General features: G+C 43.1%; 2 protein-coding genes across 4 annotated transcripts; both read right to left on the bottom strand.

Moving 5' to 3' along the window:
- Positions 1-9744: 9744 nt before the first annotated feature.
- On the bottom strand, positions 9745-10182 carry LOC138882233 (uncharacterized). Its single transcript, XM_070162753.1, has one exon. The coding sequence runs from the start codon at positions 10180-10182 to the stop codon at positions 9745-9747; it is 438 nt and encodes a 145-aa protein (XP_070018854.1).
- A 2667-nt stretch (positions 10183-12849) lies between these two features.
- On the bottom strand, positions 12850-16807 carry LOC104247023 (carbonic anhydrase, chloroplastic). 3 transcript variants are annotated; one of them, XM_009802956.2, is made up of 9 exons: positions 16569-16807; positions 15241-15302; positions 14642-14785; positions 14479-14527; positions 14169-14285; positions 13898-14037; positions 13686-13791; positions 13292-13450; positions 12850-13024 (listed from the first exon to the last, which is right to left on the bottom strand). In XM_009802956.2, exons 1-9 carry the CDS (start codon positions 16749-16751, stop codon positions 12983-12985), a joined length of 1002 nt encoding a protein of 333 aa, XP_009801258.1. In that variant the 5' UTR covers positions 16752-16807; the 3' UTR covers positions 12850-12982. The 3 variants fall into 3 exon arrangements, with proteins under 3 accessions (XP_009801258.1, XP_009801271.1, XP_009801266.1); XM_009802969.2 differs by lacking the exon at positions 16569-16807 and adding an exon at positions 15420-15509; XM_009802964.2 differs by lacking the exon at positions 12850-13024 and having other exon boundaries at positions 13118-13450.
- Between the last annotated feature and the right edge of the window lie 468 nt (positions 16808-17275).

A 17275-nucleotide genomic window follows, 5' to 3' on the forward strand; every position in this document is an offset into this window, starting at 1 on the left:
GATGGCTTCATACTTCACCCGCCACCAGAGTTTAGCATCACCCTGAAGATACATGGCAGCAGTTGCTACCTTCTTAGCTTCTTCTAGGCCCCTCACGACATCGAAGTACTGTTCGATGTTGAAGATGAAATTTTCCACTTCTTTGGCATTGCGAGCTCTACTGTATGGTGTTGGCACAGGAATTTTCAGTTTTTTTGCCTCGGGGGCGAGGTTCACAACACCCTCGATTTGGTTTCCACCTTCTTGAAGCAGGCTTTGTAAAGCAGCATTGACAATATTGAATTGGCATGTCAAGTTGTCTATAGTTTGTTACATGGTAGTCACCCTGTCTGCCTCTTGTGTCATGGAGGCTAAATCCTCGACACGCTCCTGTTGGAGGCTCTCGAATTTTCCAAATATTTCGGCTGCCTCTGTGGCTACCGTTTGCCAGTCTCCTTCAGAGTCGCGACTGATGTTTTCTATGTAAACTTTGGCCTGGAAAATTCTGTGGTCCAGGTCGTCCAACCTTTGCACTAGGCTGGTTCTTATTTCAGGCATTGTATTCATGATGGGCTGTAATACGTCAACCGTATCTTCGAGGGCCGCAATGCGGTCCCTATGATTTACCATGGTTAGAAATGGTGGTAGTGGAAATGTGTTCCCTTGTACGATGTCGAGCCTAAGCTCTAACACCAACTGTTACGCGGTACCTTTCTGAGATTCCTTGAAAGGGCGACATAAGGCTAAGCAACTGATGTCAGTGTAGTTACTATCCGCCAACTGAGATCCCCTCCGTACGCTAGACGGGATTGTTAGTTCCGTACGGAAAAACCAATGTCAAGAGCAATTGAGAGAACATAAATGAGAATTGAGAATAAAAGAAAGCTTGATTGCATTAATCAAAGCTATTATAGAAAAGCAAACGGTGTCGAGGCGGAGAGACACCAGTACAGAGAATTGTTTGCTTGCTAGAAAGTTTGATTGCTTGATCCCCCCTAATTGTGCTTAAACAAAATATACCAAAGTTACAAGACTAGACTTAACTAAGCTAGAGAAACATAAAGGAAATACATGGAATAAAACTACTATATATTTACAATGAAAAGGACTTAGTTTTCTACAAAGAAAAAATAGGTTCGTTGTCAGTAACATTATCTTTGGCATCATGGTTTGCGCGCGCGACACTGTTGGCATCTGCCTGCGGCTGGGCGCTGGCGAGGGATATCGGTGGGGCGACAGAGGCACATGCGCGCTTGTCACTTGGCGCATCCAAGACCACGGGAACCTCCGTGGAGCTAGGTATTGGGAGGCTTTCTAGGACGCCACAGGGCGCGCCCAAGGGGTCATAGGGCATGGATGGAAAGCTGCCCATGATAGTATATCTGTTTCAGTTAAACTTTATGAAATATCACGGACAACTTCACAAAAGCTACGAAATTAAAATGTCGCATTGCAAAAATTTTCCCAAGGATCTCAATTCTCAATTGCCACAATTTCTTTTAAGTTATTATCTTTTTTCTTTTTGAACCACTTAGTGGAAATCCTGCCTTCATCACAGACTGCAGGATATTTTCTATTTTCTTAATATCAATAGGTATTTCCTCCTCTTGCATCTAGTATATATAACTAGTAAAGTTTTATTAGTTATTTATATTTGTTTGACTCAAAAGATATTCAAACCTTTTTAAACAAATCAATCAATGATGGAGAGGTAAATTGTAGCTGAAGATAATAAACTCTAGGATGATAATAATAGAGAGAAGAGAATTGTAAATTTCCTTTCTCATTCAAGGTTTGTGAATTTAACATCGTCTTCCCCTTTACAAGGCTCTCATTCCTCTTATATATTGAGGAATCCTTCTCCCCCCCCCCCTCGTAAAGCTGACCTGCAAAAGTTTTTAAGAAATATTCTTAATATCCCCTAAATGGGCTTACTCTGCTATCAAGGTCGTATTGTTCCTTCTTTTAATACAAGGTTGTATCCTTCTAGGCGTCGACTCACAGGTGCTCGGCCATTTGTCGTGTTCATTGCAGGTCATGGTCGGTCAAATTCAGACCCATACAATTAGTCCCTCCGCTCGTCTGGGTTGCAGCCGGATGCGCCCTCGATGAGTGGACTCTGCCTTTTCTGGGAGAAATTTGACGTGTAGGTATGTTGCGATGCAGCCAACGAGAGATGGCTATCACACTCAGCGAAGCACTGTAGAGTACACGCTACCTGGGGGTGATGTCAGCTTTACGTGCGTCATCATTACGCAAATTTTCGAGGCAAGGACTGACGGTTTGGCGCTTTGATTCTTGCACTGATTTGGGGCATGCCGCCTCGATTCTAGCGCCACCCAAACCTATAAATAGATGAAAGGTTTGATTTTTTGAAAAACTTTAGCCATTCCCCTCTTGATAGCCTCTCAGTCTTCTTCCTTTATTCTTATACCTTCTTGCTCCCGTTTCCATTCTTCGCCGGAAGTTTCTTCTTTTTCACTCCCTTTGTGTCGCTACTCCTTTAAACAAAACTATGCCGAGGTCTCGTCGTACTAGTGAAGAGGTTTCTGAAGTCACCTTGTTATCCACGGTGTCTCTTTCTGGAAGCGGAGAAGTAGTAGCAGAAGAGGGTGACAGCCCTCTTACGATAGAGAACTACTACCGAGGCATCCCTTGTCCCGGAATGATTTCCTCAAGGATCCGCCTCCTACCCTGAATTCCGTGTTTTTTGAGATAAAGCAGGTTCATCTCGATGCCCTCCATATAAAGTACGATATCCCTTCCCATGTAGAGATGATTCCGGTGGGGGAGGATTATATTGACGTCCACAGACCTGGATACTGTGATTTCTACGAGTATCCTTTCGTGATCGGCTACACCCTTCCTCTCTTCCCTTAAGGTGCTTCTACTATTGACTAAGTATGCAGAGTTGGCGGAGTGTAGCATCTCAGTTCATCATATTTTGCACCTATTCGCGCCTGGCTTCCTCAGGGGTACCATGGTGCATTTGAAACTTTGTGGTACGAAAGGGCTGGTGGTTGGGATGGATGACCGGGCGAGTCATAAGTTCTAGCACAAGTATTTCTTCATCAAAACCGAACATGTCATTTCTGACTCCGCCAGATTTTCGGAACGATGGAACAGAAATCGTAAGTGCCGTCATTCGTTATGTTCCCCTCTCTTATGTAATTATTGTAACTTTTACTTATTCACCGTTTTGCAGCTATGGGCCGTCCGCCTCACCCTATTGCAGATATCAAGGATTGGATGGCCCGCATGTTGCCTCATGCGGCGAAAACTCTAACTTGGCCCGCCTTCGTGCAACGTCATGGCCCTAGAGTTTCTTCAGGTAAATGTTTGCTTTACTACCTCATTGGCCATGCGACCTTGCTTAATAGTACGACCATTTGTGACGATAGGTCGGGGAGCTTCCAGACGGAGGGTGCCAGTTCCCGCTTTTAGACAAGTCGTTGCTACTACAGACGCGCGATTTATTTTGTACAAGTCTGTTCGGGAGGGTCGTCCTCAACTTATTCAACTAGGAGATTCATCTCAAACTGTGGACATGAGGGATGAGGCCTCGTAGGTACTGACCTCACATCCTGTGGATGAGTCTTCTAACGGTGACGAACCGTTAGAGAGGAAAAGGAGGAGGTTGGAGCTGGGAAAAGGCGTGGTTACAGATGGCGACGACAGTGGGGCGTCTCGGAAAGCCCCGGTGCCCGTATTTATGGCCGATGCCATTTTGTCGGGGAGGTCTCCCCAAGTGGAGAGGATTGGCTCGGGAGCCGGTTCAGTGCTCCGTTGAGGGTGGCGCATCATCCAATGTTGGAGGACCTCATATCGGGGTTGGCGGCTTGGGTTCAGATATCGACCCGGAGTATGTCAATGAATTTTTGGGTCTCCATATCCATGTGAAGGTTAGGACGAATGGGTCCAACCGTCATGTGGTAGTCCCGGGGAGCTACAACTTGCTGCTAAACAACAAGCAGGTTGCGTCGCCCCTTGCTCCTCTATGTGCCGCTCCTAAAAGCAAGATGCTTGGAGCTACGAGTGACGTGGAGTTATCTCAGAAGGTCGTTGGTATGGCCCTGCGGGTAGGTTCCCTTTCCTTCTCTTTTTGTCGTGAGGTTGGTGCGACAGTCGTCGTTGTGTATTTTCTTTTCTAACTTCTGACCTTCTTTTTTGTCAGACCCTCGTCTTGGAGGTGGAGAGGGAGCATCGTGAAAGGAAAAGGACGGGCCTTTATAATAAGATGTCATCGAAGTATCAGCAGTACCGTGCCAAACAACGGGCAATGTCTGACATCTATCATCAGGATCCCGATTTCCAGGTGTTTCGCGAGGGGCTTAAGCAGGGGGAGGACTAGTTGGAGCGTATGATAGAGGAGGTGAGGGAGACGGATGAGGAGCTCGTGAGGGCTATCGCCCGTAATAGCGAATTGGAGGCCTTCCTCAAGGCAAAGGAGGACGAGCTCAAATTGAGCGGGGGGATAACGACTGAGAATGTTGACTTACAGCTGAAGGTGGCCGACTTGACCGCCGAGTTGAATTCTAATATAGCGGAGATTAACAGGCTCAAGGGCGAGCTGAGCGTCAGCGCTGATAAGCTGGCAACTACTATTTCTAAGTCGGTATCTTTGGAGGATGCTCTCCGCATTTCCAGGTCAGAACTTACTGGGGAGAGGGAAGCCTCTGGTCGTCAAGTCTCAGTACTCGAAGGTCATGTTAGGGAGCTAGAGGCGGAGTTGGCCGCATTGTAAGGACAAATGGCTTCGCTAAGGGCGGAGGAGGCAAATCGACGTTCTCAGCCTTCTACGTCTCGTGCCTCAGCTGACCAGGGCACGCCCTGTCGCTTGTGCGAGTTGTGGGTCCATGTAGAGGCTCAGCTTGATGTGTATAAGGCTTTTCATGCCAAGGGTAGGGCTACAGAGGCAGAGGTTCAGGCAGTGCACACTGAAGCGCGTGTAGCTCGTGAGTCATGTAGGTACGACCCCCTCACTCCTGACGGGGAAGGTATCAATTCTGATGATGCGAATCACCTTGCTTCGAATTCGTGGTATGAATATGCTTACCCTTCTAGGGATGATGTGTAGTCTTGGTTTGTTTTTTACTTTTGCTTAGGAATTTTTGGCATGGGCCATACTTGGGCCTATTTGTAGGGGCAAATGTAAATGATATTTTGCTGCAATGTAAATTTTACTTTCTTCGGTTTGTTTGTTTGTCGTTTTTCCTTTTGTTTATTACATATGATATTGACGCCCTTGGCTATTGGGATGTTTCTTTAACTGTCGTCGAAGTAGAATCTCGTCGTGGTTTAAACGAGGTTGAACCGATATTTTTGTCGATGGCCTTGGCCATTGGGATGTTGATTCGAACTGTCGTCGAAGTAGTATCCCATCATGGTTCGGACGAGGTCAAACTCATGTTTTGTCGATGGCCTTGGCCATTGGGATGTTGCTTCGAACTATCATTGAAGTAGTATCCCGTCGTGGTTCGGACGAGGTCGAACTCATGTCTTGTAGATGGCCTTGGCCATTGGGATGTTTCTTCAAACTGTCGTCAAAGTAGTATCCCGTCGTGGTTCGGATGAGGTCGAACTCATATTTTGTCGATGGCCTTGGCCATTGGGATGTTGCTTCGAACTATCGTCGAAGTAGTATCCCATCGTGGTTCGAACGAGGTCGAACTCATGTTTTGTCGATGGCCTTGGCCATTGGGATGTTGCTTTAAACTGTCGTCGAAGTAGTATCCCGCGTGGTTTGGACGAGGTTGAACTCATGTTTTGTCGATGGCCTTGGCCATCGGGATGTTGCTTCGAACTGTCGTCAATGTAGTATCCTGTCGTGGTTCGGACGAGGTCGAACTCATGTTTTGTTAATGGCCTTGGCCATTGGGATGTTACTTCGAACTGTCGTCGAAGTAGTATCTCGTCATGGTTCGGACGAGGTCGAACTCATGTTTTGTCGACGACCTTGGCCATTGGGATGTTGCTTCGAACTGTCGTCGAAGTAGTATCTCGTCGTAGTTTGGACGAGGTCGAACTCATGTTTTGTCGATGGCCTTGGACATTGGGATGTTGCTTCGAACTGTCATCAAAGTAGAAGCCCGTCGTGGTTCGGACGAGGTCGAACTCATGTTTTGTCGATGGCCTTGGCCATTGGGATGTTGCTTCGAACTATCGTCAAAGTAGTATCCCGTCATGGTACGAACGAGGTCGAACTCATGTTTTGTTGATGGCCTTGGCCATTGGGATGTTTCTTCGAACTATCATCGACGTAGTATCCTGTCGTAGTTCGGACAAGGTCGAACTCATGTTTGGAGATTTGACCGTGTTCCCATAGGAAGATGTCACCTGTCGATTAGTGGAGATCTGGTTCTGCACATGCTATGGAGATTAAATTCCGCGCATACAATGGAGATTAGATTCCGTTCATACAATAGAGATTAGATTCCGTTCATACAATGGAGATTAGATTATCTGTATGTAGTCCTTTCATTATTTTGATCCGGAGATCATATCGACGGGTGGAGGTAATGAACAGCGTGTTGACCCGTAGGGCGTCTCCTTTGCTGCCTCATTAAAAACCTCCCCGGGAAAACCCGATTGGGACAAAACCTGGGTAAGGGAAAAAGAGTGCAACTTAAGTGACACCTTTTAGAAGTAGAAATACTTGAGGTGAGCGATGTTCCAGTTGTTTTGGAGCAGTTTTCCCTCCATTGTTTCTAGTTGGAACGCTCTTTTGTTTGCTGCTGCTACGATTTTATACGGTTCGTCCCAGTTTGTTCCTAACTTTCCTTCGTTTGGATCCTTTGATGTCTATGTTTGGCCTTGAGGACATAGTCGCCCACTTTGAGTGATCGCACCTTGGCTCTCTTGTTGTAGTATTTTTCCAGTTGCTGCTTCTGGGCTACCATTCTTACGTGGGCCATGTCTCTTCGTTCTTCAATTTCATCCAGATCTTGTAGCCTACTTTCGTCGTTATCTGCTCCATTCTCGTTGGAGTATCTCAAGTTGGGCTCCCCGACCTCGATGGGTATAACTGCGTCGGTCCTGTAGACCAGTGAGTATGGCGTTTCTCCCGTGCTGGATTTTGGCGTGGTGTGGTATGCCCATAATACTTCAGGTAGTAGTTCAGGCCATAGCCCTTTAGCTTCCTCGAGCTTCTTTTTCAATATGTTCAATATTACTTTATTGGAGGACTCGGCTTGGCCATTGGCGGCAGGGTGATATGGCGTGAGAGTATCCGTTTGATGTGCCACTTTTCGAAGAACTTAGTTGTTCTTTTTCCGACGAATTGAGGTCCGTTGTCGCAGCTGATTTCCTTAGGGATGCCAAAACGGCATATAATACTTCTTCCAGTACTCGCATTGTTTAATGAGGTCCAAGACATTTGGCAAAGGGGCCTCCGAACGTTCTCTTGTAGAAATCATGGTTTATTAGGGTGTATCGGGCTGCCTGTACCCGAAGTTTTTTGGCTTTTTTTTTGTCTTGCGGGAGCGATCCATCATGTAAATAGGCTACAAAGCGGTTACGCTAGTCCCAAGTTAGGTTTATAGAATGTACCTCGACGTGGTCTATTGCGGAGTGAAGAAGGGTGACCACATTTTCTTTATCGATATTCCCGGTGGCTGCAGCTAGTTTGGCGAGGCCATCTGCTTCAATGTTCTGCGCCCTAGGTATCTGGTCGAGGTGGCATTCATCGAACTCTGGTAGAAGTTTGTGGATTACCGACTGGTACCTTTATAGTCTCTGCTCTTTGATTTGGAAAGTCCCGGTGACTTGATTCACAATGAGTAGAGAGTCACAATGGAGGACGAGTCGTCGGGCGCCGTATTTGAGTGCTAACTTCAAACCTGCAATAACAGCCTCATACTCGGACTCGTTGTTAGTCATCTCGGAGCATCGTATGGACTGGCGAATTACTTCGCCTGTAGGGACTTCGAGGATGAGTCCCAGTCCCGACCCCGAGGCATTCGAGGCTCCATCGATGTAGAGGATCCATAGGTCAGTACGTGAGGAAGTGCGAAGTGCTTCTTATTCTGCCTCAGGCAATATCTCTGTGCTGAAGTCAACAACGAAGTCGGCGAGCACCTGCGACTTAATGGCAGTTCGCAGTTGGTATGTTATGTCGTGCATGCTTAATTCTATGGCCCATTTGGCAAGTCTACCTGACAGTTCGGGTTTTTGCAGGATACCTCTTAGGGGGAAGGTTGTTACCACTTTTATGGGGTGACATTGAAAATAGGGTCTAAGCTTACGTGAAGCTACGACCAATGCCAGAGCTAGCTTTTCAAGGTGAGGGTACCTTATCTCGGCATCTATTAAAGTTTTGTTGATATATTAAATGGGAGACTGTGTACCTTTATATTTGCGGACCAAGACTACACTTACTGCGACTTCAGAAACTACCAAATACACAAGCAAACACTCACCCGGATCAGCTTTGACGAGTAGTGGCGACGAAGACAGATACATTTTTATCTTTCTCAGGGCGTCGACACATTCCTCGTTCCATTGCAACCCGTGGTCTTTTCTCATCACATTGAAGAATTTGTGGCATCTGTCTGAGGATCGTGAAATGAACCTCGACAATGCGGCTATTCGCCCTGTTAGCATTTGTACCTGTTTTTTGCGAGTCAGTACGTCTAGTATTGTATCGATGGCTTTGATTTGATCCGAGTTGACTTCGATTCCCCTTTGTGATACGAGGAAGCCAAGGAATTTTCCAGAGGTTACACTAAAGGCGCACTTCTCGGGATTTGACTTCATCCCGTACTGCCTTAATATTTCGAAGGCTTCTTTCAGATGGACAATGTGATCCTCATTCTTTGTCGACTTTACCAGCATGTCATCGATATAGACCTCCATGGTCTTGCCGAGCTGCTCTTTGAACATCTTGGTGACTAGCCTCTGGTACGTGGCCCCTGCATTCTTGAGTCTGAATGGCATCACTTTATAGCAATACGTTCCTTGATGAGTAATGAAAGTCGTCTTTTCTTGATCTTCTTCATCCATTAGAATTTGGTTGTAATCGGAGTAGGCGTCCAAGAAGATCAACAATTCATGCCCCGCTGTCGTATCGATCAGTTGGTCAATATGGGATAACAGGAAGGAATCCTTTGGGCATGCTTTGTTTAGATCGGTGAAGTCCACACACATTCGCCATTTCCCGTTCTTCTTTTTTACCATGACGACGTTGGCGACCCATTGGGGGTACTTTGAATCTCTGATAGAACCCTTAGCGAGTAATTTATCCACCTCTTCGTTGACTACCTTATTAATTGCAACATTGAACTTTCTCTTCATTTGCCATACCGACAGATAGAGTGGGTCGACATTCAGTATATGAGTGGCGATGTCCTTTGGGATTCCTGGCATATCTGAGTGGGAGAAGGCAAATAAATTGGCGTTGTTAGTTAAAAATTCACGATACTTACCCGGCTCCGAGAGGTTGTGCCCTATGTAAGCCTTTTTTGTGCTGTCGGCGTCGTCCAATTGGATGGGGTCAAGATCCTCTATAGTTGCCTTGCAGGATTCTACGATATCTATGTCTTTGGTGGCCTCTGTTTGTGGGTCGGGTTTAGTTCCTGACATGGCTGATTGTTATGCCTCCACACTTGCTCCTTTCAGTTGTTTAGTGTGCATGCAATCTTGGGCGATCCGATAGCATTCTTGGGCGGTGTGTGGCTCGCCTCAAATGCTAAATATTCCCCACGGGGTGGGAAATTTGATCACTTGATAGAAGCTTTAGGGGACGGCTCGCATGGCGTGTATCCGTGGTCACCCTATGATGGCGTTATAGGCTGTTTTTTGGTTCATGACATAGAATATTGTTTTGAATGTGACTCCCCCTGCTAGGACATGCAACACTATTTCTCCAGATGTCCGCTCTACTGCATTGTTAAAACCTGTTAGTGTTATGCAATGCAATATTATTTTATTCTCAAGCCTCATTTGCATGAGAACTCGCGGGTGAACAATACACGCGCCGCTTCTGTCGTCTACCATGATTCTTTTTACATCTGTATCAGTGATGCGTAAAGTTATAACCAAAGCATCATAGTGAGGGAAAGACAAACCGTCGGTATCTGATTTATCGAAGATGATACTGTCTTCGAGGTCATCATACGATTCATGGGCGACCGTCCGTTTGAGTTTATGCGTGGTGGTGAACTTCACATGGTTGATTATAGTGTCGTCGCCACCGCCAATGATCATCTATATGGTGCATGCTGGCGACAGTGGCTTTGGAGGCCCTTGAGATGGATCGCGTCCTCTGGCGAAGTTGGCCCTCCCTTTATTGCTGAGCAGTTCTTTCAGGTACCCCTGATTCAACATCCTAACTACTTCCTGCCGCAGACCTATGCAATCTTCGGTCTTGTGTCATCTTTCTTGATGGAATTAACAGAGGACGTTTGACCTCCTGGTTCTTGGGTCCGATTTCATTTTTTGTGCCCACTGCACCTTTGTGCCCAGCTTTTCCAATGCGTACACTATCTCTGAAGGGGAAACAAAAAAGTTATGAGCAGATAACAGTGGAGGCATACCTCTTTCATTTCGAAGGGGTGTGGTGTGTCGTAGAACGGCATCCGTATGTCTTGGAGGGGGCGGGTTAGATGTTCGGACATAGGGCTGATGCCTTTCTCGATTGAAAAGTGGGGGTTGATCCCTTCGCCCATCGTTTCATCGATCTCTCCTTGCCTCAATCTGAACTGACATTAATCGCTGAATCGGGTCGTTCAGATCGTCCTCATCTGCCCTTACCTCGGTGCAATATGCGTTGTGGATCTCTTCACATTCACATGTGGTGGGGGTAATTCACGAGTCTACTGAGCAGTTTTTTGGTTGCCTTTGATCCGTTCCTGTTTAACCCATTTTGAAAGGTTGCTACTACCATCCCTTCTGACACGTTTGGCAGGATCATCCTTACTCTATTGATCCGGTCCAGGAAGTCCCAAAGTCCCTCCCCCGCCATTTGCCTGATGGCGAAGATATCATTGACCCTAGCTTCAGCCTTCTTCGCTCCTGCATGAGAGGTGGCGAATTTATCCGCCATCTCTTCAAATATTGATATTGATCGTGTTGGTAGCTGGGAGTACCACATCAATGCTCCCCCTGTCAAAGTCTCACCAAACCTTTTTAGCAGCATAGATGGTACCTGTTCCTTTGACAGATCATTGCCCTTTACCGCAGTAACATAATGGATTAGATAATCCTCTGGGTACGTGGTCCCGTCGTATATTTTCAAGTATGGCGGCATCTTGAAGGTTTTTGGAATAGGACGAGGAGCAGCCCCGTTGCTGTATAGTTGTTCGACGAATCGGTCCACATCGCGTTTTGGTAATAGCTTAGGGGCGCCTGGTATATTGTCAACCCTTTCCTGATGCTCCTTCATTTGATCACAAAGTGTTCTGTTCTCGTTTCCCATCTCTTCCATTTTCTTTAAGATGGCCATGAGCGCATCATCACCTGTATCAGTGACAGTACGGGTGTTGCCCGTTCGTGTGGTGCTTGGCTCGCTGGTGGTAGCTGCGATTTTTGTAGGTGGTAAGTCTTCGACATTTCCTTGAGGGGGTTTTCCGAGCATGTTGCTCAGAGCTCTTGTCAACCATTCTTCTAGCAGTTTTTTGACTGCTGGTGGTGCTTCCCCCATCGTGGACATTGAGGCTCCCTGTTCGCGCAAGACCGTTAGATCCCCGTGTGGAGAAGGTGAGGTCTCCCCCTCCGGTGTAACTCTTGGTGTTGTATTCTCAGTGTCTTCTCTACCGGCTTCATTGAGGGAGTTCAGGAGATTGTTTGAGACATCTACTATCATCTTCAGCCTCGCTTCTTTTTCCGCCATTGTTGGTTTTTATGAGGTTTGAAGAACAGTAATCGTCACTTTCAAGAACCTAGATGAGAACTATGATTTCAGCTATGAAAATCCCCACAGACGGCGCTAAATTATTTGACTCAAAAGATATTAAAACTTTTTTGAACAAATCAATCAATGATGGAGGGGTAAATCGTAGCTGAAGATAATAAACTCTAGGATGATAATAATAGAGAGAAGAGAATTGTGAATTTTACATCGTCTGCCCCTTCGCAAGGCTCTCATTCCTCTTATATATTGAGGAATCCCTCTACCCCCCCCCCTCGTAGAGCTGACCTGCAAAAGATCTTTAAGGAATATTCTTAATATCCCTTAAATGGTGCTTACTCTGCTGTCGAGGTCATATTGTTCCTTCTTTTAATACAAGGTCGTATCCTTCTAGGCGTCGATGCGCAGGTGCTCGGCCGTTTGTCGTGTTCACTGCAGGTCGTGGTCGGTCAAATTCAGACCCATACAATATTATTGATCCCAGCAAGGAGAAAAGGAAAAGTATTCTGTACGTTAAATAGCTCAAGTATCTAACTCAAAAAAAAAATCCTAAATTATTTACAATATACATTGAAAACTTTAGCTTCTAATGTAAAAATTCATCTCTGATTGTATTCCATGGTGAGGCAGTCTACTATTCTTGTAGTAGTATTTTGTTTTTAAATTCACGCTGACAAAAAGCTGCTTTCATGGCTGTGTAAGAACACTTTTGTTCGCATTGCTTTTTCGCTTCGCTTTTATTAATTGAGAGTAGTGTCTGTTTACATGAACTATAAGGTTGTGATGATGAATTAATATTACTATAACCATCATATTATCTACCTTTTAAAATTTTCCATGCCTCTTAAAAAAGATACTACTTCATAACTTTACAGATATAAGTATTTGTCTGAAATATCCTTTATCTCAAATGTTTTACTTCTTTGGTACGTACTTCACTAGTCTGAGCAAGGTTGAGATTGAATTTGAACAAAATAAATAAATGCATTTTGTTTTGCTAAAAATCAAATATTTTAAACGAGTAATAGTGGAAAGGAGTTCGCGTAGATTTATTATGGGCAAATTTTGGGTTTACATGAGCAAGAATTGGGTCTGGTAACAGATTAAATTTGGGAGGCCTCTCGTTGCTGGTTGACTTCTTTATCTCTAAGCACGTCCCTACAGGAGCTTCCAGTGCAGTATACTGGCCACATCTTTTACCTACCAAAGCCCACCACAAACATACATATTTATATTTTGGAGACGGTACAACTTTTGAAACCAAAAGTACTACTACTATTATCACAAAGAAAATTTCACAATAAAAGGAAGAAGAACTCCCATTTCATCATTTATTCAGAAATATAAGAACTGGTGCTCTTTGATATTGGTTGATACATACAACAACATACAGTTCGATTTGGGAAATTACATAAAAGCAAAAGTGTTAGGGAAAAAAACCACTTAAAACGGTGGTTAAGTTCATACGGAAAGAGAAGGAGAAAGACCGAACTCAAGTCCCCACAGCTCAAATCCTCCATTCACAAAATCATAGTGACCTCCCTTCAATGCTAGTGTTTTCTTCACCAAACCGTCTCTCACAAATGGATAGGTCAACAAATTTCCAAGTGACACATTCACAGCTTCCTGCAATTTTTTTCAATTTCATTTTCATAATCAGTTATAACAAATATTCAAAAAAAGAAAAAGAAAAAAAAATGACAGCCCGATGCATAGAGCATCTAACGTTTATGCAAGGTAGGGGAAACGGCCACACCTAAAGGGTGTGATGTAAGCAGCCTACCCTAATGCGAGCATTAGTGGCTGCTTTTGCGACTTGTTGTGACGTTATCACAAATTATCCCAAAATAATTAAAGTTACCTTCTCACAAGCTGTGCATTGATCTGCAAAACATTTATCCACGTGTTCACCCTGCACCTTGGCCTTGGCAGGTAAACCAATTTTCACCCAATCCTCAATAAAGGCACTGCGTTATTAGATTAATTTAATTCGTGTATCATATATATCAGTGACATAACTAAAAATGTTTATACATATATATATAATTGTAGAAAAAGATTAAAGGTACGTACGTTGATTCAGAACCATCTGCAGGTAGAGACATGAGACCTTTGATACCTCCACAGGCGCTGTGGCCAATGACAACAATGTTCTCTACCTTAAGGTGGAGAACAGCGTATTCGATAGCTGCTCCAACTCCAGAGTATCTGGTCTGTTTAATTGATCATGACACAAGAATATTCAATCCCAACTTCAGAAATTCAGTTCCAACTAGTTCTGATTGATTAATTGATCGATAGATAAGATTAAAAAAATTAATGGCTAGAGATGTAAATAATTGACCTTGTCATAAGCAGGGACCATGTTGGCGATGTTCCGAACCACGAAAGCTTCACCAGGTTGGAAGTTCAGGATATGGGATGGGCACACTCGTGAGTCAGAGCAGGCAAAGACCATGTACTGTTACACATAGATGGCAATAGCAATCATCAGCTATCGAACTTGGACTTATAAGAGTCAATACAGACAGACACTTAAACTTGTCCGAATTTTTCATTTAGACACCGCCCTATTGGACAACCCAGACTAGTTTAATTTTAAAAGGAGGAACCAATTGTTGACAATAAATTGACACAGTAGCATGAATTTGTACCTTGGGGCTCTGGCCTTTTGATAGTTCTCCATATAAGGCTGGGTTTTTCCTGATAATATATAATGAAAGAAAAAATTGAATTATCAGGAACTAATTATTCGAAATTATTTGTTCTTGAAATATTAGGCAGAAATTTTAATTTGAAGAAAATGAATTAGCTTACTCATATTTCTCAGTTTTGAAGTGAATAAAGCCAGCTTTCATGTGCTCAACAGGGTCGAATGGTTTGCTGCCATCTGATGATTGCAATTCAGCTGTAATCTGGTCAACTCTTGCTGCAGCAATTGGTCCAAGTTCTCCTTTCTCGCTGTAATTGCATAATTTTCAATATTCAATACCCTTTTTTTGGGTTTATTAAAGCGGCATTTTAGGAAGGAAAGATTCAAGTGGTTTAAACACATTGTTTTTACTTTTACCAATTACAAACATTGAAAAGAGTAATTAGCGCATCTATTTTGCATGATTATATCTTGACTACATTATGCAATATATTATATATATATATATATATATATATATATATATATATATATATATATATATATATATATATATATATATATATATTTATTTATTATTCATCATATATGTGTCGCACATACGTATATTTCCTGCCCCCTCTTGATCCAGAGGAAAAAAAATAGTAGAGTTCGCCTACAACAACAACTACCAGTTGAGTTTCCAGATGGCCCCGTATGAAGCCTTCTCCAATTGGTTCGTTTGAGCCTAGGGACGTATGATTTTAACGGGTAGATTACAAACCTGAGGAGTTTCTCGAGTGCAGCAATGGCCTGCTCGTAGGATTCGTTAGCCATTTCTTCTCTCTGCAAATCCACATTTCGATCAGAATTTTTGAAAATATGAAACTTAAATTTTTCTCTCTTAATTACTGTGTCTAGAAGGCATAACAAATTAAAATTCAAAGAGATGGATGAAGCAACCTAAATACGATATGAAATAGTCAAAATTAGAAAGCAGTATGGATATCAGAAATGGCCAAGGAGTTGCACTTCACGCTTGTTAAAGTGCACTCACATCGAAACCCAAACTGAAAATCTAGCTTGGTGAAGATTTGAAATAATAGGATAAATCAAGAAGATGGGTTTTTCTTCAATTGGATATTAAAATCGAAGAAAACCCAACAGATGTCAAACAAGAAAGACAAAAAAAACGTTACAGAGCAACTAAGACGACAAGAAATACGTTATAAATGGACATTGTCCTACAAATTTTGTGGTAGTTATTACTTGTAGAATAGGCCAATTTACGAGGCTACCCATTGAATTACTGAATTTGTCTAACAATTAGCCAAAAAAAAATTAGAAATCTTTTTTTAATATAAAGAGAGAGTAAAAACAATGTCCACATAATCCAAAATGCCCTACTTGTCATTTTTGCGAGAACCTCTAGGTGATTACCACGGGCGGAGTTATGTTTCCAACGAATTTTAAAATAACGATTTTTAGTGTTAATAACTGGGTTCTAAATTTAATATTTGTATATATTAAATGAATTTCTTCATATAAATATAGTATTTGAGCAAAAATTACTGGGTTAAGGTGAACCCGCGTCAGGATTTCTAACTCCGCCCCGGGTGATTGCCACCTCTTCTTTTTTTGGTTATTTTCAAGATTGTTATAGTGCCATGGACTGCACGTAAATATAACAATGGAGGTGTATGCTTGATCAAAATGACAGCACTTCACCTAACTTCAGGAGATTCATGGCCAAAATAACTATTCCTACCCTAGGAGTTATTTAATATAATGCGAATCACGTGAACTAACATGCATGGAGATTTATGGTCATTACAAAGAGATAAACTACTTGCTAGCTAAAAAGAAACAACGTATTGGTTGAATGTAGTTACAGCAACAAATCCAGTTTGATCCCAATATATGGGGTCTGAGGAGGGTAGTATGTACGCAGACCTTACTCCTAACTAATGCAGGTAAGAGAGGTTGTTTCCAATTAGAAAAAAAAGCAATACCAAGATAGAGTAAATAACTTGTCGTAACAAGTTAAAGTACAGTGACAGTGTAAAATTAAAAAAACTTTATAATGTCAGTGTATATAAGTTAAATTCGTACCAAAATGGGGTTGATGATGGGAGTAGGGGCGGCGAAGACGGGCTCGTTTCTGATGAGACTGGGAACAGAAGGAGAAGAAGAAGAGTTGCTAACCCTAGCAAAAGCAACAGGACGAGTTGGTTTCTTAAGGGAAGCTTGAGCAGGGGAGATAGTAAGGCAACTGTTAATGGAAGCAGTTGACATTTGGCTCAAGAACTTCCTTTTAGCTTTTGCTTGCTTTTATTACTCTTCTCACTCACTAGTATATATTATATAGTTGTGAAATGGATCTTCATCATGGGTCGGGTCACTTACATATAACAGTATTATAACAGAGTTGAAAGTGATTGCTAAGCAAATGAGAGCTTCAATCCATTGTAGATGAGGTTTGTACGTTGGAGATTGAATTTGCAGTACTTTTGCCTGGAAATTAAAGCATATGGCTAAGAAGCCAAGAACCTAAGATTTTTTTATTTTTTTTGAATTAAAGGAGAGAATAATTGGATACTAGTGATTGTTATGGTTGAATATGGGGCATGTTGTTTTTTCTTGTGGGGCAGTTATTTAATCCTCAATATCAATTTCCACCTATATTTGCATTCTTTTTTAGGTAGTCGTATGGTTCGTTGTGTCATTTTCATGGTTTGGATTATGCATGCAATGGCCATTCCCCTCGCCAGATTCATCCTAATGATCTTCTATTAATCGCCATAATCTCAACCTAAATT

This window comes from Nicotiana sylvestris, chromosome 2 (assembly GCF_000393655.2).
Source record: "Nicotiana sylvestris chromosome 2, ASM39365v2, whole genome shotgun sequence".
Taxonomy (NCBI): domain Eukaryota; kingdom Viridiplantae; phylum Streptophyta; class Magnoliopsida; order Solanales; family Solanaceae; genus Nicotiana; species Nicotiana sylvestris.